This window comes from Sarcophilus harrisii, chromosome 1, assembly GCF_902635505.1.
Source record: "Sarcophilus harrisii chromosome 1, mSarHar1.11, whole genome shotgun sequence".
Lineage (NCBI taxonomy): Eukaryota > Metazoa > Chordata > Mammalia > Dasyuromorphia > Dasyuridae > Sarcophilus > Sarcophilus harrisii.
This window is the reverse complement of record NC_045426.1, coordinates 298,909,661-298,934,322: the sequence shown is the minus strand read 5'-3', so window position 1 is coordinate 298,934,322 and position 24,662 is coordinate 298,909,661. Positions and strand designations below refer to the sequence as shown.

General features: G+C 36.3%; 2 protein-coding genes across 7 annotated transcripts in view; one reads left to right on the top strand and one right to left on the bottom strand.

The window, feature by feature from the left end:
- Nucleotides 1-1,063: 1,063 nt before the first annotated feature.
- Nucleotides 1,064-24,165, top strand: NDE1 (nudE neurodevelopment protein 1). 4 transcript variants are annotated; one of them, XM_012542939.3, is made up of 10 exons: nucleotides 1,064-1,141; nucleotides 11,314-11,443; nucleotides 12,462-12,615; nucleotides 16,815-16,963; nucleotides 17,194-17,330; nucleotides 18,085-18,258; nucleotides 19,012-19,103; nucleotides 20,394-20,545; nucleotides 21,081-21,122; nucleotides 21,471-21,559. In XM_012542939.3, exons 2-9 carry the CDS (start codon nucleotides 11,358-11,360, stop codon nucleotides 21,118-21,120), a joined length of 984 nt encoding a protein of 327 aa, XP_012398393.1. In that variant the 5' UTR covers nucleotides 1,064-1,141; nucleotides 11,314-11,357; the 3' UTR covers nucleotides 21,121-21,122; nucleotides 21,471-21,559. The 4 variants fall into 4 exon arrangements, with proteins under 4 accessions (XP_012398393.1, XP_003761723.1, XP_031800115.1 ...); XM_031944244.1 differs by lacking the exon at nucleotides 21,081-21,122 and adding an exon at nucleotides 6,762-6,875 and having other exon boundaries at nucleotides 1,081-1,141; nucleotides 21,471-24,165; XM_003761675.4 differs by lacking the exon at nucleotides 21,081-21,122 and having other exon boundaries at nucleotides 21,471-24,165.
- Nucleotides 23,859-24,662, bottom strand: part of MYH11 (myosin heavy chain 11) — a 129,421-nt gene continuing 128,617 nt past the window's right edge. For all 3 annotated transcript variants that reach the window (XM_031944220.1, XM_031944210.1, XM_003761672.3), the window contains one exon: nucleotides 23,859-24,619. Coding sequence is in view for 2 of the 3 variants with exons in the window: in XM_031944210.1 (XP_031800070.1) it covers nucleotides 24,487-24,619 (133 nt within the window). In the remaining variant the exon portion in view is untranslated. The remainder of the gene's footprint in view (nucleotides 24,620-24,662) is intronic.

Here is a 24,662-nt window from a genome sequence, read left to right as displayed (position 1 = left end):
CTCTTCAAGGAATACATGGTCCAGAAAAATAAGATTCATCTAATGTTTCGAATCTGATTAATGGGACAGCTTGAGTTAGAAGCTCAGATCTCTTGTTTCCCAGTCCTAAGTAGTACTTTCACTACGTTGCAATTTCGAGGGACTAGTAAAATAAGCGAAAAGCAAACAGCCTGGTGTGCAGAGAAGGGATGTTGATGATTCGCCCAAAGGGGAGGAGTGGATGGAGGTGAGGAAGCAGATTTGTTTGCCTTAAGTGCAAAATCGAGGGCAGAGAGAATAGTGGTTGTGGTATCCTTTCAATCTGTCCCATTTTTGAACCCCATAAGGGTTTTTCTTGACGGAGATTCTGGAGCGGTTTGCAATTCCCTTCCACACCTCATTTTATAGATGAGGAAACTGAGGCAAACAGGATTAAGTAATTTACCCACTGATCCCGTAATAGTAATGCGGAGGTGGGATTTGAACTACAGTATTCCAGACTCCAGGCCTGGCGGTCTATCTCCTGAGCCACTAATGAATAAAGCCGGAGTTAATGTCACCTGTTGGGGACCTTGGCCCTGGTTCGGGGCCAGAGGTTGGTGCATGAAACCGAAGCCTCACAAGGTGGGCGTCTGAAGTTCATGGGAGTTGCAGGAGAGAGAAGGGCAGCGCATGGGACAGGTCCATGCACTGGACCTTGGACATCTGGACACGAGTTAGTAGTAAAACCTTCTGTCCAGTGCTGTCCAGGGGTACCAGGGGGCATGTCGGACTGCAAGCGCAGGCAGACAGACCGAGCTAGCCACATTCCATTGCCCTGATGCGGCGCCCCCCACCCCCACCCCCACTCCCACTCCCACTCCCACTCCCACTCCCACTCCCACTCCCACTCCCACTCCTACTCCTCCCACTCCCAAGGCCCTCTAGCTTTGTGTTCCCGGGGCTGTAGGGGAAGGGAGGGGCGGGAAAGGGAGGGGGAAGAAGGGAGATTAAAAAGTTTCCAAATGGCGCTGAGCCGCGCTGATTGGCGGAAGAAGTCCGATTCCGGGGCGAGGCCGCCAATAGGAGGTACCACCCCGGGGGCCGAGAGGCGGGGGCCCGGCCGGGCCGAGCCGCGCCGCTCCCTCCCCTCCCGCCGAGTCCTCCGCCGCTCGGAGCCCGGGTAAGTACAGCGGTTGGTGGCGGGCGTGGGGAGGATCCCGGCTCCGACTCTGGGGCGGGGGTGTGTGTGTAAGGGGTCGGTCGGGGCTAGGAAGGACCCGTGAGAGTTGACCGAGCGGCCCCGGGAACAGCTGCGGACCTCCGGCCCCCACCCTCGGCCTCTGCTGGGTCGTCTTCCCGGTGCCTGCCGACCGAAGTTGGTGCCACTTCCCTTTCCTCCCCTCTTAAGTCCCAGCCCTTTCTCCGAGACTTGGGGTTCTGTTTTTCGGACTAAGCACTTATTTCCGCCTCTCTTTTGAAACTCCTTGTTCACCGCCACCCCACTCCGTTTCCTTTTCTCCCACCCCGTTCCAGCTCCTCATCAAATCTTCTCTCCTGGGCTCTTTGGGAAAATGATCCCCCGTTCTCCCTTTACCCCTTTTGGAACTCATTAACTTATAGGGAGCACGAATTAGCCTCTTCTATCTCCTAACCTTCTAGCTCCATCTCTCTTCCCCCTTCCCCTCCTCCAGCCCCGCACCCCCTATTCCCTTCCCTTCCTCTGGTTTCTGCTGCAGGCAGTTTCAGATTTCCCCAGACAGCATTTTTGGGTGCTGCTGGATACATGGGGAAAAAAAAAAATTCTCATCCACGGCTTGAGTTTCAGTGACTTTTCTGAGAGTCATGGGAAACCCTTCAGTTTCATATCCTCCTTTTTGGGAGACTGATTATTGGTCTGGGGAGCAACCAGACCTCTTAACCTTTTTTGTGTTTGCCTTGGGCCCCTTTGGTATTCTCGTGAGGACTGTAAACTCTTTTTCAGAATGTTTTAAAATTCAAAATAAAATGTAATGACAAAGGAAACAACTTTTAATGAAATAAAGATGCAGTATTTTCGACCCCCCTCCTCATCTTTCGAGACCTGAATGAGATTAAGGAATAGATGCCACCTGAAGATTTTGAGTATTCTTGGTTCTCTTGTCATGTTTTACACCAAGTTGGGGCTGTCTTTATCTTTGACCTGTTATTCCTTTTGTGATTTGTTGCTGCATCAGAGCTTATGTCATTTGCAGTTGTAGCTGATTTAGTGAATTTTAACGTGTGGGAAAGATGCTTCCAAGCATTCCTGTGTTCCAATATGACCCCTAAATCACTTGTTATATTTTGGTTCCTTGATGAATGAGATTTCCATGCTGTGGATCCTGTCTCCCATCTATCCTTATTTATGCAAATGAAAATTCTCTTTATTTTCATTTTCTTGCCCATGGCTTTTCATAAATCTTTTATAAAGCATCCAATCAATGTGCTAGATATCTCCCTCAGATTCTTTTATTATCCAAGGTTGCATTCTAGCATTCAAACTGTTCAACTTTCTCATTCTTAATATACGATGAGCCCACCTTCTTCTCTAGTCATAACTATTTCTCCTTCTTAAGAGGATGTCATCATAGCTAATATGTTTACAGCCTACTTAGGCCTACCATAGAGTCTTGTTCTTAAGTTCATTAATTGCATTTAGCCTCAGAATATTCTAAGTTGCTACAAATTTCATATCTACACATTCATTTGCATTGATAAAACAAAGTGTATGACATTTATCAGTGATAGCTAGACAGTGATATGCTGCTGGATCCATAACCTTGTTCAAAGTTAATGTTCTCCCTGTCTCAGACATACTTTGGATTGCAAGTAGACAATTGAAAACTGCACTCTAGCAGAAGGTCATTCCTTTAATATGGATTTTCTCTGATAATATGTCAGTCTTAGAGCACCAAATCACCAAAGAATTACTACTTAAAGATTAATTTTCAAATAAGAGTCTTTCCATTAGAGGCAGCTAGGTTAGTATTTGAACGTATCTACCTTACTCCTGGCTGACTACTCTGTCCGTTGAGCTTTCTATTGTTCTAAGCTCCTTCTAAAAATCTTCTTATTTGATCCGCACACTAATCCTTGGGGGTGGGTGCTATTATGATAACCATTTTACTGTTGAGAAAATCTGGGACAAAGAGGTTAAGTTATTTGTCCAGGTCACCCAGCTTATAAGTTTCTATGATTATGTTGGATCAACAGGTCTTCCGGTCTCAAAGCCAGTGCTGTTTCCACTGCTCCACCTAGCTGCCTCTAATGGAAAGACTCTTATTTGAAAGTTAATCGTTAAGTCCATTACTACTTGTTTTCCTCATCAGGATTTACCTCTTGCATTTTGACATTAGGTAGAAATAAATTTCTTTAATCCAGTACATTCTCCTGGGTGGGTCTATCTGCATATGATAGATCTTGTTTATGTTTATGTTTATGTTTATGTTTAAAGAACATATACATGAAATCAAAACTGAAGTGAGGCCGGCTTTCTTTGACCTAGTGATTTCATGTCTGCATATCATGAAACTTAACATCATACATTTAAAACTATGACACTTCGTAACTTCTTTACCATTTATTCTTTGCTCCCTCTTCATTTGTTTTAATCAGAAGCTGTGAGTTTTGGCTCAGGAGAGAGAATATGGAGGAAAGGGTGACATCAATTTCTGTAGCTTACAAAGTTTTATATCATTGGAGAACAGCTGTGCTGACTTTCTGTGCTTACAGGATACCTGAAAGTTTGTTTAAAACTTGTTTTTAACGTTATTTTGAAATCAAAGATGCACCCAGAATTTATTTTTAAGTGAAATTTTTTGAGAGGTCTACCTGTACATAATAAGCAAAAATCTTTTTGTATGAAAAAACAGATTTTTGTTTGAAGAATACATGACTGCTTATTTTGACATTAAATCCTTTGATGGAATTAGTTCCAGTTTTATTGCTCCTTGTGTCTTGTGGCAAATATGTAATGAGTTTTGTATGTGGGTACTTTTCCTCTCTGTAACTATCTAGAACTGTTCAGACATGTGTTCTGAGAAATGACATAATTAATAGCATCATTTAGTTGGAAAGAAGAGAAGTCTGAAGATTGTAACCTCAAGCAAAACACTTCACTATTCTAGGCCCCAGCTACAGAGTGAGTGAATTCACCTGTCTTCTAGGTCCCTTCTAGCCTTAAATGCAGGGTCGCAGGCAAGTCCCTTTCAGGTCTAAGTCTCTGATCCTATGAATCAAAGAAAACGACTCAAAATAATAAAATTCTGGTTGCTTGAAACAGAGATGTTTTCAGCCATTCTAGTACTGGAAGTACTTAGAGGTACTAAAGATAGTTGAGTTGGAGCCCCCTTGGAATCTGAGGCAATGCTATATTTTTATTTGTGGAAAAGAACTCTCTGAATAATAGTCTCACTTTTAATTGTGTGAATGTGAGAAAAAAAATTTTTTTTTTTGCTTTATGTCATCCAGATAATGCTGTATAAGGGATAAATAATACATGCCAGAGGAACAAGTCTTTGAACTTTTTTGAACTTGTTTGCTTTAGGGAACAGAAAAATTTAGATGTCACAATATTCTGTGCTGTTTTCATATGAAATCTTAAAGTTATTAAGATAATTATTAGGAGAATTGAATTGTTTGCCTCTTTGTCTTTTTCAGAAAGCACTATGAGGTTTTTCCAAAGGTTCATTTTTAAGATGAAAATACTTGATTTGTGTTTTACTCTCAACTATATTCATTTTTAAAATTCAGGTTTGAATAGTTCTGTTGATTGATAGTAACTAAACTAAAACATTTAAGTATACTATATGCAAGGTACTGTGTTTTGTTATGAAGGCCCATAGTTCAGCTTACCAAGTCCCAAAGTCTAAACTCTATTTTACGTACATATGGCTGTAATAAGAATTTTGTCCCATAATAGGATTTTTGTCTCAGAAACATCCTTGATTTCATCCTTTCTCTAATCTATAAAGTTATGATACACTAGAAAAAAGGGTTTTACTTTTAAATTAAGATGTACTTGTTGAGACAGGTGACATCCTCTGAAAAGGAAACCCTTTTCTAAAACTCATTTTATCATAATGGTATACTTTTACGTGCCTCACAGCCTTCATCTCCTAGCCTTTTCTTATCTCTCTACTAAAGTTCATGTTTATTTACAGACATGAATTAGGCCCAAAATGGGGACTTTTTCCATTTATTTTATTCTATTTAGTTCTTTCTCACATATTCATTTTACTGTTAATTTTTTTTTTATTCTTAACTACGAACCTATTCAAATGACTCATAAGAATAATACATAATTTACCACAAACCACTTTTCAGTTAACCCTGTGTAGCTTTTAATTATTTTTGATTGTCTAGACACATATATGCATATGCAAGTTAGTGCATATGTTTCTAGTTTTTTCTTTGATTTGTATTGTGGCTAATATATTTGATATATTTCTTTGTATTCTTTATAATTGTAATTTTTAATGGCAGTGTAGATTAGTAGTTCATTCCTTTCAGGTATATCTAAGCTTATTTTAGTAAGCTTACAAATAACCTTTTCCTAGATAGCTCTTTCTGCTTTTAATAATGAAATCCTTGGAATGTATCCTTAGTATTAGTAGTATGTGGTCAGAAGTTTGTAATTTTTGTTATATGCTTGGTTGCTCTTTAAAAAGATTGCATTAGTTTTCCATACCACTCACTTAAGAGTTGTAAGGCTACTTATTTACTCATAAGCTCTAAGCATGTTTTTTCTTTTTTTTTTCCTGTGATATTTTGATTAATGTAGGATATTAATAAGCCTAGAGTTGATCTACTTTGCATTTTAAAAATTATTTTTGAAGATTATTATTATTACTGAGTTTGAACATTTTTATGGTGATTCTTTATGAATTGTGTTTCTCTTTTTATTGTCTATTCATAAGCTTTGACCATATGATTCATTGGAGATTAGGTGTTATATCAATTTATTATAAATATACATCTATGAAAATATATTACAAAAAAAAAAAAAAAAAAAAAAAAAAAAAAAAAAAGAAAATATATTACAGATTGTTTGCCAGGATTTTATCTGATATATTTACTGCAAAAATTAATGTATCAAATTACATAATTTGCCTATAGTTTTCATCATACTTAATTAAATTTTTTAATTAATCAAATAAATATAACTTGTCTCTACTAATTTATTTCATTTCATCAAGAAATAAATTATCCCTCTTCTACAATCAAGACAAATTTTTGTGGTTAATCTAATGTATATTTAACTCATTGTTTTGATAATATTGTTGAGGCATAGTATCTAAGAATCTAAGTTTTTTATTTCACCATATTTGTATACAGTTTTCTCACCTTTGTCAATGTTTAATATCTTACCAAACACTGGAATCTGTTTTATGATTTATTCTACTTTTTGTCGGCTACTAGATAGTATTGATAATTGTTTTATTTTAAAGCTTTTCCTCTTCTCTTTGCTATGAAAAATTGATCTTTGGACTGGAAAGGATAGAACAAATATGAAGGATGTTAAAACTAAAGATAAGTAGGAAGATAACTATCCCCAGTTAGACTAGGTCCAGAAGAAGTACACTCTAGCGTACTGACATGATTGTAAAGCCATCAGTAGTGATCTTCAAAGCATCATGGAGAATGGGAAAGGGAAAATATCTCCCTGTTTTTTTTTCTTTCTTTTTTTTTTTTTTTTTTTTTTTTTTTTTTTTTAAACGAAAGTAAACTGTTTTGAAGCTCTAGACTAATGAGCTTGTCTTTGATTCCTGGCGAAATTCCAGAATGTATTTAGAGAATGGTGACAGAACATGCAAAAGAAGAAGCTGTGATCACAGAGAGATTGCATAGATTCATCAAGAACAGGTCATACCAGACCTTTTTTGCAGGGTTATTAGGTGAGTAGATCAGTTGAATGATGTAGAAATATCATTTGCTTGTATTTGATAAAGTATCTCTTGGGGAAAGAAAGAGATGTGGACTAGCTGAAAGGATAGTCTAGATGGATTTGGAATAGTTTCAGGGACTGAGCCCAAAATGCATTGATTAATGGTTGAATTTTAAACTGGTGGCTTTGGAATCTGAGAAACTGTTCTTGAATATCAACTGTGCTATATGTCATTTATTACCAGTCTACCTGGAGCCATTCACTTTAACTGCTCTGGACCTTAAGGAGAAGGTTAATGACAGTTCAAGGCCCTTCCTGTTCTACATTCTTAGGATTCCATATGAATTTGGAAGGAGATTTTTAATAGAATGCTTATTTATTGGTGACTTGAATATAAAAGCTATAAAAGGCATGTTTATCAAATATGCAAGTGCCACAGAGCTTGGAGGGATGACTAACTTGCTAAATGACAATCACAATCCAAAAAAGATCTTAAACAGGCTACAATGTTGGGCCTGACATATTAAGTTAAAATTTAACAGGTATCCAAAAATTAGATCTGGAAATTCTAGTAGACTGAAGCTTAATATGAGTCAGTATCATTTGGCAATCAAAAAATCTAGTGTTCAGGATCAGGAAAATGAGAGTTCCATTTTAGTTTTGGCTACGTTTTACGGAAACCATTGGTGAGCTTTTGAGCTTCTGGAAGAGGGTAATGAGGATTGTGAAAGGCCTCAAGTTCATGCCATGTATTATTAGCTCCATTGAAGCAACTGGGGATTGTCAGCCTGGAGAAGTTAGGACTTGGGAGATATGATAACTGTCTTCAAATATTCAACAGGCTAACACAGGAAGAGGGATTAAACTTCTGCTTGACCTTAGAAGACAAAAGTAAGCGCAGTGAGTAGAAGCGACAGTGGCAGATTTAGCTTGATAGAAGAATTTTACCCTTTTGCTTGAGGATGTAGTAGATGCCCCCTCATCAAAGATCTTTAAGTACCATCTTTTCAGGTATTCTATAGGAGGGATTTTTTTGTTATTTAGTTATATTTGTGAGGTTTTTTTCTTGACTGTATATGGAATGTACAATTTAGCTTCTGGGTTCCCTTCCAGTTCCTAACAAAGAATATTCCCCAATTGTTCAGTGCTTCCTTTGTTTCTGTCTGTATTTTAGATTATGTAATATTTTAAATAAGCAATATGGGTAGGTTTTCAGATAATTTTCTTACATTAAATTGTAGAAATGATATCATACCATTTACAGTGTTACAGGAAGTTTCTTCCATAATGAAATTATTGAGCCCTGTTTTAGGCACCATAAGATTTGTTTAGTGCCTAATAGGTAGTGATCTGCTCCCTATAGATCTGATTAACTAGATCCAGTGTAACTAATGGTCCAAGAATAGAACCGATGGTGTGAACAGGGAAGAGAAGATAGGCCTGAAAAACATATTTGAGGATTTATTCCTATAATAATTCTCTGCCCCTCCCCTCCAATTAAAAAAAAAAAAACTAGTTTAAGCATTGAGAATATTTTAATCAACAAAAAGATTATTTTTTTCCTCTTTAGAATTACCAATTGTTTCTAAATAGTCAGATTTTTTTAAGTCTAATAAATTTGCTTTTCCCCCCCACTTTTAATATTTTTTCCAATTACATATAAAAATAGTTTTCAGCATTCATTTTTTTAAAAAAATAATTATAACTTTTTATTGACAGAACCCATGCCTGGGTAATTTTTTACAACATTATCCCTTGCAATTCACTTCTGTTCTGACTTTTCCCCTCCCTCCCTCCATTCCCTCCCCCAGAGGGCAAGCAATCCTATACATGTTAAATATGTCACAGTATATTCTAGATACAATATATGTGTGCAGAACTGAGAGAACTGTTGCACAAGAAGAATTGGATTCAGAAGGTAAAAATAACCTGGGAAGAAAAACATAAATGCAAGCAGTTTACATTTATTTCCCAGTGTTCTTTCTTTAGGTGTAGCTGGTTCTGTCCATCATTGATCAATTGAAACTTAGTTAGATCTTCTCTTTGTCAAAGAAATCCACTTCCATCAGAATACATCCTCATATAGTATTGTTGTTGAAGTGTATAATGATCTCCTGGTTCTGCTCATTTCACTTAGCATCAGTTCATGTAAGTCTCTCCAAGCCTCTCTGTATTCATCCTGCTGGTCATTTCTTACAGAACAATAATATTCCATAACATTCATATACCACAATTTACCCAACCATTCTCCAATTGATGGGCATTCATTCATTTTCCAATTGCTAGCCACTACAAACAAACAGAGCTGCCACAAACATTTTGGCACATACAGGTCCCTTTCCCCTCTTTAGTATCTCTTTGGGATATAAGCCCAGTAGTAACACTGCTGCATCAAAGGGTATGCACAGTTTGAATAACTTTTTGGGCATAATTCCAGATTCAGCATTCATTTTTATAAGTTTTCCATTCAAAATTTTTCTCCCTCTTTTTTTCCTTCTCCCAGGACGGCAAGCTTTTTGCTTTTTTGTTTTTTTTTCCCATCCTTGACATTGGCGACCATGATCTCTTCCTGAATACTAAACTTTCTATGACTTCATAATACTTTTCTCTCCTGCTTCTTCTTCAACTTGTATAACGATTCCTTAGTCTCTTTTGCTTGCTCATTTGTCTGTATTACACCCCATAACTCTAGGTATGTGAGCCTTCTTAGAGAGTATATCTAAGAGAATAAGTCACAGCCCTATTCATCCAGTCCCAGTCTTTCTCTTGAGCTTCAGCCCTATCATCACCATTTGATTATTCAGCAGTTCAAATTTTTTTGAGAGATTTTTTTTTTTTTTTTTTTTTTTTTTTTTTTTTGCTGAGGCAATTGGGATTAAGTGATTTGCTCAGGAGTCACACAGCTGGGAAGTGTTATATGTCTGAGGTCAGATCTGAATTCAGGTCCTCCTGACTTCAGGACTGGTGCTCTATCCACTGCTCCATCTAGCTGCATTTCCCCCTTTTTTCTCCCCCTTCTCCTCCCTCCCCCCAATCAGGAGATATTCTAAACTCCATGTGTTCAGAATTGAACTCACTATCTTTCCTTTTCAGTCTCCATTTCTTTCAATCTCCAATTTCTAGTGAAGGTACCCCCATCCTTCCATTGTCTCAGGTTCCTAACTTTAGTATTAGCTTGGACTTCTCACTATCTCTTACTCCAAATATCCAGGTACAAATCTTCCTGTTTCTGCTGCTTCTATCCATTATACAGCTGCCACTTTCATTGAGGCCCTTTTTTGCCTAGATTATTCTAACAGCCTATGAATTGGGTTTTCTACTTCATCTCTCACCACTTTGGCCTATTTGGTACCCTGCTGCCAAAGGAATTTTCCATAAGCACAAATCTGACTGTCTCTCCTCTCAGTTCTTGTATCATAGACCCCTTTGGCAGTTTGTGGATTCCTAGTCAGAAGGATGTTTTTAAATGCATTAAAAAAAGAAAAAGAAAAAAAAACAAAACAGATGATTAAAAAAAAAAAAACAATTATATTGAAATGCAGGTCTTAGAATATTTAAAAAACAAGTTCACAGTCTAGGATAAAATATTTTGGCTTTGACCTCATTCCCCCTCCTAAATTCTTCAATTTAGCCAAAATATTCTTCTCTTTATTCCTCACATACAACCCTCTATCTCCTTGCCACAACCATCCCACATGCCTGAAATGTAGCACTTCTACCTTGGAGATACCCTGTCTTCCTTTACAAAGCTGCTCAGCACCATCTTTTGCATAAAACTTTTCCTGATTCCAGTTGCTAGTAGCTTTCCAAAATATCTTGTATTTAACTTCTTTGTATATATCTGTATTGATTTACTTTATATTTCATGCTGTATATATTTAAATACATACACATCTCTCTCATTAGAGTATAAACTCTTGGAGAGTAAGGGATTGTTACAAAGTACGAACTTGGAATAAATTTGTCTATTGATTCATTGATAATTGCTTACTTTTGCCACCCTTAGTGTGAACTGGGATTAGTAAAAGCTAACACAAAAGAATCTAATCTGCCTTGTCCTGCCCAGCCAGCAGTCCCACTCCTTCCAGTTTAGTGGTTTAAAACCACTATTAGTATTTTAAAAAACATTTTTTTTAACTTTCACCAAATAGTCACATGTGAGTAGATAAAGTCTAAGATGAAGATAAGAAACAAATGACTGCATTGAGTAGAGAAATGCCAACAGAAAGTATTAACAAAATCTAATTTGCTGATCATTAGTAGAAGTAAATGGCATTAGCCCCCTATATTGAATATGTTAATATTTTGTGTGCCCTGAATATCTTGATGGTTGTTGGATTTTTTTTTTTTACTTTGAGCATTATTTCCCTGGCAGTATTTTGTTAAGACTTTTGGACTTCAAATTGCGATAAGTGTGTGTAATGTTGTTCAAATCTTTTTTTTTATAGATAGTATGCCTCGAAAGTAATAGATTTTTCTTCATATTCTTACCATGGAGGACTTGGGTAGGAAGACTTTCAGCTCTGAGAAAGAAGAAATTAGCTACTGGAAAGACTTAGCTATACAATATAAGCAGCGGTAAGTTATTAAACTTCCTCATTAAGCCTATGTTATTCACCATTCTAATTTCTCATAGACACTGGAATAGTAGTTAGAGTACTGGACTAAAAGTCAGGAAGACTTGTATTGAAATCCTGCCTCATAGAAGTATTAGGTTTCTGACCTTGGGCAAATCATCTGATTTTTATCAGGTCCTCAGAGTCCTCATTTGTAAAATGAATGAGATTGGATCTCTGAGGTTTCTTCTAGCTCTGCATCTGTCATTCTGTGATTCTTGGACTGCTTCTTACATTCAACATCCCATTAGTTCTGAAAATAGAGAAAATTATCTTTCCTCAATATCATGTTTTAAGTGTATGTAAGTATAGGGGAAAGAACCCTAAATTTGGAGTCAGAAGACTTACATTCATATACTGGCTGTGTTAGTGAGCAGTTCGGTAACCTTGCTATAACCCAAGTTGCTTAGGGTCTCTCTGCTTCAGTTTCCTGATCAAGAAATTAGGAATAATAGCTATACTCCCTACCTCACATGACTATTTCAGTGATCAACTAATAGCAAAGGGTTTTGTAAATCATAAAAAGTTGCATACCAATGTCAACTCTTATGTCTTCTGAAAATCAAGTCTTTTTGAAAAAGGGATATTTGGGACTTTACACTTTCTGTGGTAAGTCCTCACCTTTGCTTTTTGGTGGTGGTTGTTTTTTAATGGTTTCTCATTATTTAATATAAATCCAAAGTAGTCTGATGTCAGGATAGACACTGGTTCTCAAGTCACAGGAGGTGTGACTTGGTTCAGATTTCACCTCCAATGTGATTATAATCCTGGGAACCTCCTAAGAGAAATTTTATTCCATGGATTATTACTTCTATTCACTTAAAAGACGTTTTAGATTTGGTATTTTGTCATCCTTCAGCCTTCAAGTATTGGGGATAAGAGGTTAAAGAAAAGGAAGATTAAAAGATGAATGGTTTTAGATTATGTCACAAAGTTCTGGACCTCCACAGATAAGTTGGTAATTGGGAATTCTTTTTTAGGGCAGAAAATACACAAGAGGAACTGCGTGAATTCCAAGAGGGAAGCCGAGAATATGAAGCTGAGCTGGAGACTCAGTTGCAACAAATTGAAACCAGAAATCGGGATCTTTTGTCAGAAAATAATCGCCTCCGCATGGAACTTGAAACAATTAAGGTAAGAAAGATCTGACCACAGATCCATTTGAGGACCAATTATGCTTTCAGAGAACTGTTGGTGAAGTAATCCTTTCTGTCCAAAGCAGAGGTGGGAGTAGGCTGGAATCCCAAGTTAACAGTTATGGTCAGTGGGTTGCTTTTCCTCCCTCCTTTCCTCCCTTCCTCCTTCCCTCCCTCCCCTTCCTCTCTTCCTCCCTTCCACCCTCCCTCTTCTCTTCCTTTCCTCCCATCCTCCTTTTCTTCCTCCTTTTTATTTTTAATATACATTGCTTTATGAATCATGTTGGGAGAGAAAAATCATAGAAAAGGGAAAAACCATGGAAGAGAGAGAGGAAAAAAAAAGACAAGTGAACATAGCATGTGTTTATTTAATCAGTTTAGTCTCTGTAGTTTTTTCTCGATGCAGATGGCATTTTCTGTCCACAGTCTATTGGGATTGCTTTCAATTACTGATGGTTTGCTTTTCTTAACACTCCTTGTTATAAGGCAAGATCCTTTTGGACAGGACAAACAAAAAGAAGTATAAATATAAAATATTAACAAAGAAAGAAAGAAAAATAGAACAGAAGTGTTTTTCAGGTGGTGAAGGAAGGGGGGGAGCATTTTAAATGGGCAAAGGCACACTGATAGAAAAAAGCTTGATGAGAGCTGTGGACATAAAGATTCTGATCTTCCTGAAATAGGATGAATGATGGAATAAGGTTAGGAAGGGCTTAGGAACTTTGTATCCTAAGCAGCTAAATCCCTTACTATCTGAAAATTTCCCCCCACCAGTTATTTTCATCTGAGATTTTGAACTGTCTGCACATGAAATTTAATTTTTCACAAAATTTTTAGCTTGAAAAAGCTGTATGTTTATAAAAATTAACATTGATCAGTGTTTCTTAGAACATTCCTGCCCTATGGCTAACACACTCTACAAATTCAGAGTTCTACTGCCTTCCAAAATTACTTTTATTCTGCTTATTTTCTCATTCTTTATTTCTTCCTCCTCAGTTATTTACCTTTCTCTAGACACTATTATGTCTGATGGCATAACTTAAATTTTACTATTAACACACTTGTATTTGAGTTGGATCCCTTTCACTTATACTCCTATCTTCTTGAATTCAACAAGCCCCTAGCTCCCCTCAAAAGATACTGCAACTAGATACCCTTTCCAGTCATGGGTGTATCTTCCCCTCTGGGTCAGGAGGAGGAATAGGCATGTCCTTGTTCCCTACTTCCACTTTAATATCTTTCTGCTGCTGCTACCATTCTTTTGAGATTCCTAAAAAATGTTTGTGACCCCAGATATGTAGATACATAAAACAGGTGTACAAGTCAAACATTTCCTGATAATACATCCTAATTTCACACCCTCACATTCAATTACAAGACTCCATATGAATACATGAACCACAGTTCAGGTAGCTGGGATCTATATCACCTTTTCTAGATCCTGGTTTCAATTAATGACCAGCTCCTGTATCATTCTCCCTCCTTGCTCATGGAGTTTAACACCTGACTCAGCTAGGTGGTGTAAAATATAGATAATAATAGCACATATCTCATAGGATTATTAAAGATCAAGTAATATAATTATGTAAAGTTCTTTACAAACCTGAAAGTGCTACATAAATGCTAGCTATTGTTAGCTGTTATTTTAAAATCTTTATTTGACCCTGGTATTCTCTCAAGCTTTGAACATAGCTCTCTTCCCTTTCATAAATAAATGTCAAAAAAGGCCATTTATACTTGTTTACTTTTACTTCTCCTCTCACATAATTCACAACCCATTGTGGACTGGCTTTGAGCCATTTGGCTGAAACTTCTTCAAAGATATCACATCTTATAACAGCTGTATCTAGTCTTCATCTTTTTTGGCCTCTCTGCAGCATTTGACCATGTTGACTACCTCCTTCTTTTCCTGCATATTTTATTTTTAAAATTCTTAGCTTTATTTAAGATTCAATGTATGTGCCAACTCCAATGGGAAGGCTTTTTTGATCCCTCTACTTTTTGTGCCCTCTCTCTTCTCATACTTTCACATACGTACTAATCTGTTTACATGCTTTCTCCTTCAGGATGAAGGAAGTTCTTGGGGGTAGGAGGTAGGATTCTTTGTCTTTGTATAAATCCCTAGCACCCGACACAGTGCTTTGAACTTAAAAAAGTGATTTTTTTTTTTGGTGAGGCAATCAGGATTAAGTGACTTGCCCAGGGTCACACAGGTAGGAAGTGGTAAGTGTCTGAGGTTAGATTTGAACTCAGGTCTTCCTGACTTTAGGGCTGGTGCACTATCCATTGCACCACCTAGCTGCCCCAAAAATGTTTTTAATAAATTCTTGTTGCATTAGATTGAATTTACAGCCTTTAAGGCAGCTACCTACCTTGCAAATCTCTAATACCTAGCTGGTCAAGTCAGGTTATAAGGAATTGTGAAATCGGAGCAGAGAGAAATTTGAACCTGATAAGGTAGTCAGCAGTGAGCTATTATTGTAGGCTGTTAAGCAGGGGAGTAATATGATTAAAATATGTAGTAATATGACTAAAAGTTTCATTTTGCGAGGATGAGTCTTATAGTGGTGTAGTAAATGTATGGAAGTCACAAGCACCTGAAGAAAGTAGGAGAACCAGATGGTTGTTGCAATAATCCAGATGTGAGGCAAATTTCTGATACTGAAAAATTAAGTCTTTAAAGCAGAAAGATTCAGTTACTGAGACTGATTCTAAATATGTCAGCATTAAAGAGTGGGAATAGTAGAAAATAGAGGGAGAAGTAGAAATAGGTGGGACTTTTAAAAGACTTTTAACCCCTTTACTTAAAATACTGTTAACAAATACTCATTTGTAAATCACCTTATAGAAACATTCAACTGAGACTGACTTCCTGACAATTGACTTATTCATCACAAGTTGAATATAAAACCCTGTAAGGGAAGAAACAGAGAATCCATTGATAGCTACATCAGCTGACAATTTATTACAATTAGCATAAAATGAAAGCTCAATCTTTGAGCAGCATTCTTTCTTGTTCATGCTTTCAAAAGAGAAAGGGTTTAAATGTATAAATATATGGGAAGCATCTTAAGAAGCTGTGTTCTTCTAGTATATTCTGAAAGGTGTAGCTGTCCAGGATTATGATGGAACATCCTACATGCATTACTCCTTACTTCCCAATTATATGAATAAAGACTTTAGAGAATCTTCTGATAAAATGAAATGAGATATCATCATATCTTTTTTGGGAACTCCAGTGTGGGTAGCTTTGTCATTAGGGAGTGACATTAACCTGTGCCTCCTGATTTGGTAATTTACTGAAGTGGAGATTGTTTAATCTGTGTCTTTGCTTGGTAGCTAGAAAACTGAGCACCAAAGGAAACAAAAGCATTAAGGATGTCAAGTGCCTCTCCTCAGAGTGGAACAGTATACATGTTCTTCAGATGTTTTTTCACAATGGCTTTCTCTACAACTCTCTGGCCTATTCATCATTACATCATTTAAAAAACACTCCTAGAGACTGACTCGTATTAGTTTCTGGAAACAGCTTTGTTTACAGAGCAGAATAAAGAAAAAAAGTTTATTTTTTAAATTAAATTGAATTTTTGTCCTTGAACATGAGAAATAGGTACTTTTTCATTTTCAGGATGACTGGAAATTATTTTCCATGATTATGTGGAAATTATTTTAAGGAGAAAAATTAAGAGGGAGATTTTTTATTTTGTTTAGATAGATATCTTGGGAATTTTTGAAAAGGGAAAAGGGATCTCTAATTTTAATTGAGCATATCATTAGATCACATGAGACAAAAAAGACCACTGAAGGAAAGGACTCGGGTCTGGGTCTTATTTTTACAAAGGTTTCCCCAAAGCATACCAAAAAAGTAAAAGACCTTCCAATTTTTAGTATCTTAGAGTTTGAAGAAAGTTTTTAAATTTTAGAGGAAAATGTCTTCAGGAAATATGCCAGAGAACAAAGAAATTAGAAAAGATGTTGAGAATATTTTTTGCTAATGATATATAAAATTAAGACATATTAAAGTACCTAATGAAATGTCAGGATTATCTTATTGGATAGACTGAGAGAGGTTAAAATAACTTTATTTGGATAAGTAACAATATTAGTTGTAGGATTGACTTCTACTTTTAACCAAACAGCAATTGTACCTTTTCAGAAATGTTAAATCATGTTCGTGGATTTGTTTTCATTTCTCAGGAAAAGTTTGAAGTGCAACTTTCTGAAGGCTATGTACACATCTCTGCATTAGAAGATGACCTTGCACAGACTAAAGCAATTAAAGATCAATTACAGAAATATATCAGGGAACTAGAACAAGCAAATGATGACTTGGAGAGAGCAAAACGGTAAGATGGATAAACAGTTTGATTTTATATTTTAATCTTTTTTTTCCTTTGTAAAAAAAGATTTTTTTTAACATGAGATACATACTTAAGATATGGAAATACTAATTTAAAGAAAGATTTTCACAGTTTCTTAATTAATTAGCTCAGTTTCTTTAGGCAACTTTGCTAATATCTTTTGATCTCATGGATTATATGGTATGAGCTTATGTGTAATTTTCCCCCCAACATAGAGCTACTATCATGTCTTTGGAAGATTTTGAGCAGCGGTTGAATCAGGCCATTGAAAGAAATGCCTTTCTGGAGAGTGAACTTGATGAGAAAGAGAATCTCCTAGAATCTGTTCAACGATTGAAGGATGAAGCCAGAGGTTAGGTGGAGAATTATGTAATTTTGTCATTTTCCCTGATGTCCTCACATTCCCCAGCCCTTTCCCTGGCCCATTTTACAGCATTAACCAGACACTCCCTTTTGCTGGGAAGTTGAAGTTTTGTCTGTTAATGAATGCTTATGGGGCAGACTCAGACTCATTAGACTGCATATTACAGCTTTGGGTTACGCACCTCGCCCTGTTGTCTGTATGAGAATGAGATATTATTCTTTCATGGAATCTGATTATGACCCATATGGTCATATGGATTCTTTGCTGAAATTCTTTTCTCATGTTAGATTCTGTCTCCATGATCTTGACCACAGTGCCAGCATTAGTATCCGTTTCAGGAGGAATGCTTCATTAGTGTTGCCTTTACTTCTGAGGTGATTGTATATATTAACTAGGAGCAATTATTGGGAGGGAGTGGGGGGTGCGAAGTTGTCCTATTTATGGAGCTCCTGACTGCCAGCTACACTCATATGGCTTAGTAAGAATTGGAATATTCCAGAGTCTTGTCACCTTCAATTCATTGCATGGGGTAAAATCATCAGGTTTCAGAGGACCAGGGCATCATGTAGTCCCTGAAGTTTACAAATGTTGGGACGGGGATATCCAAGGTCCCAACAATCTCTCAGAAAGTATTTACTAAGAATTTATCCAGTCAATTTGTTTTTATAATCAATGTTTACATTAAACATATGGCGGCAATTTAGATTGAAAGGATTTTTTTTTTTATCTTGGTCATTGTAAGACTTGCGACAGGAATTAGCAGTGCAGCAGAAGCAAGAGAAACCCAGGACTCCTATGCCCAATTCTTTGGAAGCAGAGAGGACTGACACTGCTGTGCAGGCCACTATGTCTGTGCCATCCACACCAGTAGCACATCGAGGATCCAGTGTAAACACACCTGGATCATTCAAGAGAGGTAAAGGGATGGTGAGAGAAGTTGTCAGCATTTTTGAAGAGAGCAAAGGGTGTGGGAGGAGGAAGATTGATCCCTTAGTTTTGTTTTTATATATGCATGTGTATATTTAAGCATGTGTGTATAGCATCATTCCAGTGTCTGAGTTATCAACCTCCAATAATAGAAACTGAGTAAAAATTGTGGTAGTGTTCTGAGTAACACCCAAGAAGCTTGTTTTATCTTGATTAAATATAGGGTGAGCATTTAGTGAAGTGGAATTTAACTCCATTGATCTAGTTTCATTGATAAATTACGTGGCCCCAGTTAAGCCACTTAGTTTGACTCATGGATCATTTTTTATATCAATAAAATATAGTGTTACCTACATTCTTAGAATTCTGCTGGGATAACTAACAAAAATTACTATAAAATACTTTGTTTTTAGTATTTAATGTTAACAGGTACTTTTTAGTAGTATAAATATTGTATTGTTCTAGAATTTGGTAATATGTATTCCTTGGGAAAATAGAAATATTTACACATACTATTTAAGGACTACAAAAGTTATTCATAGAACAGTCCCTAAAGTGGTAGGACATAGTTGTGACTGATTATAGAAAATGTTATATTATTGTAGTATGTTGTAGAATTGGAAGCCATTCATAATGAAAACGCAAATAAGAATCTGGCAGGATGCTTCTCTGCCATCCCTTGGTCTGGGATCTTGGAGTTGCATAGTCATTCTGAGAGTCTTCCCCCTCTGCACATTCTAAGGCTTGGAGGACAGTTATGGGGGTACTCCTCTCACGCCAGCTGCCAGGATATCCGCACTGAACATCGTGGGAGACTTGCTTCGGAAAGTCGGGGTAAGAAGAGACGGCTTCTTGTTGTTTTGTATGGCTTCTTACAGGTGCTGAATTCAAACAGATTGGTAAGATTCTAGTTGAGATTTATTTGTTTACTGATAGGGAAGTTGTATGAATTTTATACTTGGCTTCGACTCTTTATGTAGCATAATGTGAAACTTTGATGTATTGTCTATATTTGATTGAATCTGATTTCATTTGAAAGGTTGAATCATTTAGTATTGAAAAATATTGTCTTCCCCATTTCATTATAAGGTCCTCAAAGACAGGGATTATCTTTGTTTTTACTTGTATCTCTAACACTTAGCATGGAACCTGGCACATAATGAGTGCTTAATAAGTAATATTTTTATTTAACTTTAATAACAATGTCTTGAGGAAAGATTAGTGTCATTTAATCTATCTAACTTTTCTTTTTTTTTATCTCTTAAGTCTGTGATTCTTTCTAGCTCTTGTCTATGAATCTATGTATTCCAGAATAGAATTCATTTAGAACTCTGATTTCAAACCAAGATATTCAATCCTTTCCCCAAAGTGGCTGTATGTTTTACTAAAGGATATGTACCAGAATTGTTCTTCTCAATTTGATTTTTAAAAATGTCTAGAGATATACTTCATTCTGTAATATTGAGAAAGATTTTGAGGCCATATTTGTTTCTCTTTGTTTCTTATGCATTTAGTTTCTTAAAGAGAAAATATTAAAGTCTAGGGCAGAAAACTTAAAGGTTTGGTATTTACTGCAAGGGAATCTTTTCTATTTTGGGATTAACATAAACATTTTTCATAATTTAAAAAATATATATTCTTGGCTACAGAATGTGAACAAAGCTTGCCCTATTTTCTATATGAGTCACTACTTACATGTATGACTTCATAGAATTTCGGAACTAATTCCTTTTGTTGTTGCTTTCAGTTTTCTTCTTTAAAGAGCCAAATTTCATTAAAGTTATCTTGTTTTCCATTATATTGAACAAAGTTAAAGTTCCAAAACCTAATGTCTATGCAGGTTCTAAGGCTGTCTTGATGCTGCTTTACTTTTCACAACATCTGTTTTCATAGGGCAAAACTAGTGTTTGTTTGAAATGTAGTCTGTCTTTTCACTTGTGCTCATGTTTAAAGTCCTAAACAAGAACCTCAGGAGTTCCTTTACTAATTTAGTTGTGCAGCATGTTTCCTTAGAACTGAACAAAAGCGTATTGTAGAAACTACTTAATTTTTAAAGCAGTTCTCTGGAATTAACCTGATTATAGTTCTTGCCGCTGAATCAAAGATGCAAACATTTCTTTTTAGGCACTGGAGTCCAAACTTGCATCTTGTCGAAACTTTGTATATGATCAGTCCCCGAACAGAGCAAGTGTGGTATCCACGGGGAGAGGCATCAAGACCAGAGATGGCAGTGACAAACGGTCGAGCAGCACCAGTGTGCCTTTGGGAGAGAAGGGGTCAGTATTGGTTGCTGTGATTCCTTCTTGTAGAGATAGCAGAAAAAACTACTGGTTCCATTAAATTAAAAGATCTGCTTCCTTGGTAATGCCCAACAGTGGTCATATGTATTCCTAGTAATCTTACACACATATATACACATTGTTCCTTTTCTCCCTCTCCCTTTCTCTCCTTTCTTAAAAATCGAGAGAACCCGGGCAGTATTGCATACTCTCTTGAGAATTTTGTTGAATATTTGGTCTGGGCAAATAGCTAAGGAGATGCTAATTTCATTTTAATGTACCATAAGTTTTGGTTTGAAGCAACATTATGAGAATTCTGCAGTCAAACTCATGTCAACTAAGTCATTTGTTCAGTAATCTGTTTCTTGGAAGAATATTTTATTTTTTCCATAAACTTCAGGACATTGACATTAAAATTCTGGTCAGATAAGATTATCAGAGTTAGTCACTTGGACCTGGAAATAATTAGTTGTCCTAATCTACTTTATTTGTGTGTTTGTGTTGTACTGTTTTTGTTTTGTTTTTAATAAAGGTTATCAGAAGCATCTTCCGGATGCCTGGAATTTATTTAGAAGTATGCCCATCATCTTTTCAAACTAAGAGCCAAGTTTCTAGGTGACTCTCTGTCAGACAAAAGTTAACCAGGAATTTTTCAGGTCTTGTCACTGATGTGAGAGTGATTACGGATTTCTTCTGAACTGTTAGAAATCACTATTTTAAAAAACAGTTTTTGGAAATTGAACATCTCATTAATCCTAATCCACTAAAAACTAATCAGAGGCAAGTATAATCTCATCTATAGAGGAGGAAATTGGTGCACAACTAGTAACATTCAGATTCTGATTCTTATTATTTTGTATATCCTGATGTAAGCAAATTACTACCTAATGTATTAATAGCTTAATTTTCATTCTGTCTTAAGGTTAGGAAAACGACTGGAATTTGGAAAACTTCCTTCAAGTATTCCATCACCATCACTGCCATCACCACAGGGTGTAGTCAAGATGCTACTTTGAGAATCATGGGCATTGAAGACTGGTATTCTAGTTTTGTTATCATCTTTTAGTTTGAATAAAATAACAAACAGGTATAGTAGTCAACTCCATGTGTGGTGGACCAAGTATGTAAGTTGGAGAACTAGCCTGCAGGCAGCAGTTTTCTTACCAAATTTAGTTTAGTTGCCACTATCTACAGTGGGCAGACAACATTTTCTGTTACTTGTTTATTACTGTTTATTGTGGAAGTGGCTATAACTTGTTACCAAATTCTTGGCCAACTCAGATGTCATAATTGGCTTTGCAGCTGGGAGATGTTTTACTAGGCATTGATTCCTCATGTATGTGCCTGCCCATCCTGCTGGCCTGCCTCCATTCTTCAAAGGACCCTTATCACTTTAAATACACTATTGATAGTGATCCATTTTGTCCAGTATGAAATTACTAGTGCTGTATATGCTTATTAAGGGATAGTTTAAATTATTTTTAGGAATACAAGGTAGTGTTTCTGTAGAATATTTCTTTTAAGAAAGAATGGTACAAGGTTACCTCTTGTGATCTAGCCAGAACCTTTTAACCTTTTATTAAGTTATTTAGGTATTTTATCTTAAGTCCAGTTTCAAGCTAAATTTCATTTTGACAAAAGTCAGTAAAAGTTGGTTACTTTAGGGGCGGCTAGATGGCACAGTGGATAGAACACCAGCCCCAAAGTCAGGAGGGCCTGAGTTCAAATGTGATCTCAGACACTTAAAATACTTCCTATCTCTGTGACCCTGGGCAAGTCATTTAATCCCCCTTGCCTCAGCAAAAAAGAAAGTAAGTAAATTGTAACAATTGACTGTTTGAAGCTACTTGTAGATGTTGGTTTTATTTTCAGATTAGGCAAATTGAGGCAGGTTGCCCTCTGTAAAATAATCTGTATAAAACAGGCTTCATACAAAGTTAGATTTGAATTATGTGAGACTTCCTTTAAAGGGGCCCACAGTGAAACTTACTTGTTTTGAAAGGTTTCCTTTCTTTTGAGGAAAGACTGTGACCTAAAGATTGCTTAATACATAAAGGAATCCATGCTACTTGCAGGGATTCATCACTGCTTGTTTGTAACAGCTATTATGTATCTTCAGACTGGAGTGGGGAACTGCACTAACTTCAAGGGTATATTCTCATCTTGATGAATCAAAAGCTTTTGCTCACAATTTTCCACTGAGTTACTTTTTGGGAAGACAGCAAAAACTTTTGAGTTGGGAGTATAGCTTTAATTGCTACTGAAATTATTAAGTGGAAATATCACTATTGTTGATGTTTATTAATCTAAGAAATATTCTTAACCTGTATCAGAAAAAAATGCTATATTTTTCTAAAAAAAAAAAAACAAAAACCTTTTTTTTTTGTTAAGGTGATGCTTCAAGTTTGTTTTAAACCAAGCAATAATTCCTAAATAGTTATTTAATGTCATGATAAACAAGTCCAATGTAATGTTTAATGTTTCCAGTTGGTTCTGCAAAAAAGTCCTGGATAAAATGACTTTTACAGGGTGGTAGTTAATTTTCACAAAAAAATGTTATAAATGGGCAGTCAGCCAAATGATGTTGACAGTGGAGTTTATTGACGTCAGAGTTTTGTTATAATTTATTAAGGATTAACTATTGTGAAGTGATATTGATTAAGGCAATATTATATGGGATATGTTTTTATTTGTACTTTGTCATGTGGTCTAAAGCCTTGTGTTTTTTTTTTAATCAATTAAATGGATATGAATTGAATTATCTTTGAAAATAAATTATTTCCACACAGGTAGTCTTTTTAGAAACATTATTTCAGGTGAAGGCAGTGATAAAGTAGTGCTAATGTTTTATCAATTTTGATGAGTACTTGTTACTTCTTATATAGAAATTAGCAGTCTTTTACTCCTCTTGCACCTACCTTATCCGAGTCTCAGTGTACAGAATAAAGGTTGTTCTTACTGATATATGTGTGCAAGCTGGTCTTTTGCTATCTGAAATCCTAAAGAAATCTTTTGCTACCCCATGTCCTTGTTCTCAACACCTATAAACTGCAGTTGACATTTGAAATGACCTTGGTCTTCTGAGTTTGCAAAGATTCTTGAAAGAAGAAATTAAGCACCATCCCCCTTTTAAGCCCTTTCAGTGCCTCCCTCATAGTTTGGCTTCAAGTTCCACAGTGATCTCCATTGGTTGTTGGTGTCAACTTCTCATGGAGCTTCTCAAGTTCATTTCTGCCTTAGGACTTCCCCTATTTTTCTCTTGAGTCCATGGAGAAAATTTCCTCAGTAAGAAAAACCCATTGCATTCTCGTGATTTATAACCTTTTATTAGTGAAAGTGTCCTTAAGCACAATCAGGGTGCATATAAAATAGTGCAACATTTTTGCTTTATTATTTTGAGCAAATTATTTCATTTTTAATGTGTGACTAATGAAGGCACTTCATTGTTTTGGTGAACTGTGCATCTGAAGTAGTGTGATCAGGAGGGAAAACCCAACAACTTCAAACAAAGGCATATACAAAACAGACAAGGGGCTAAGCAGTTAAGAAAAGGATTTTGGGGATAGGACTACCTGATGTGGTGTCTATATCCCCATTTCATGTAAACTAAGGCTCAACTGGGATTAAAAACTGCCAGTGATTCAATGCTATGGTTGTATTATCTTTCTAAAAATCTCAAAACATTTGCACAGTTCAGGAGGGACAGAGAGAAGGCATGCATGCATGGCACATATTTTTTGGTAAGATTTTTTTTCCCCTAATTTGGCAACAATTGAAAATGTTAGCATATATCCGGAAAATACAGCTGTGCTTTTTAATCATTGCTCTAATAGTGTTTGTTGAGTGTCTTATGGCATTGGAACTGAAAACTGATTTAGACAGTGCTAAATATTGTCCTTTGGGGTATTTGGCTGCAGTGTGATATGCAAGTAGAGTATTTATTCACTGGCTTTAGTTCCATTGAAGTCTGTATCTCTGGCATCTATTTCTTCATCTGAGCCTTCTGCATTTTCAATCACTCTTCGGCCTCCAGATCTTCTAGGGGGAGCAAAAGATGGCTCGTTTCCTCTCCTATGCATTTTGAGAAAATAAACATCTTTTAGAAAACAAGTTC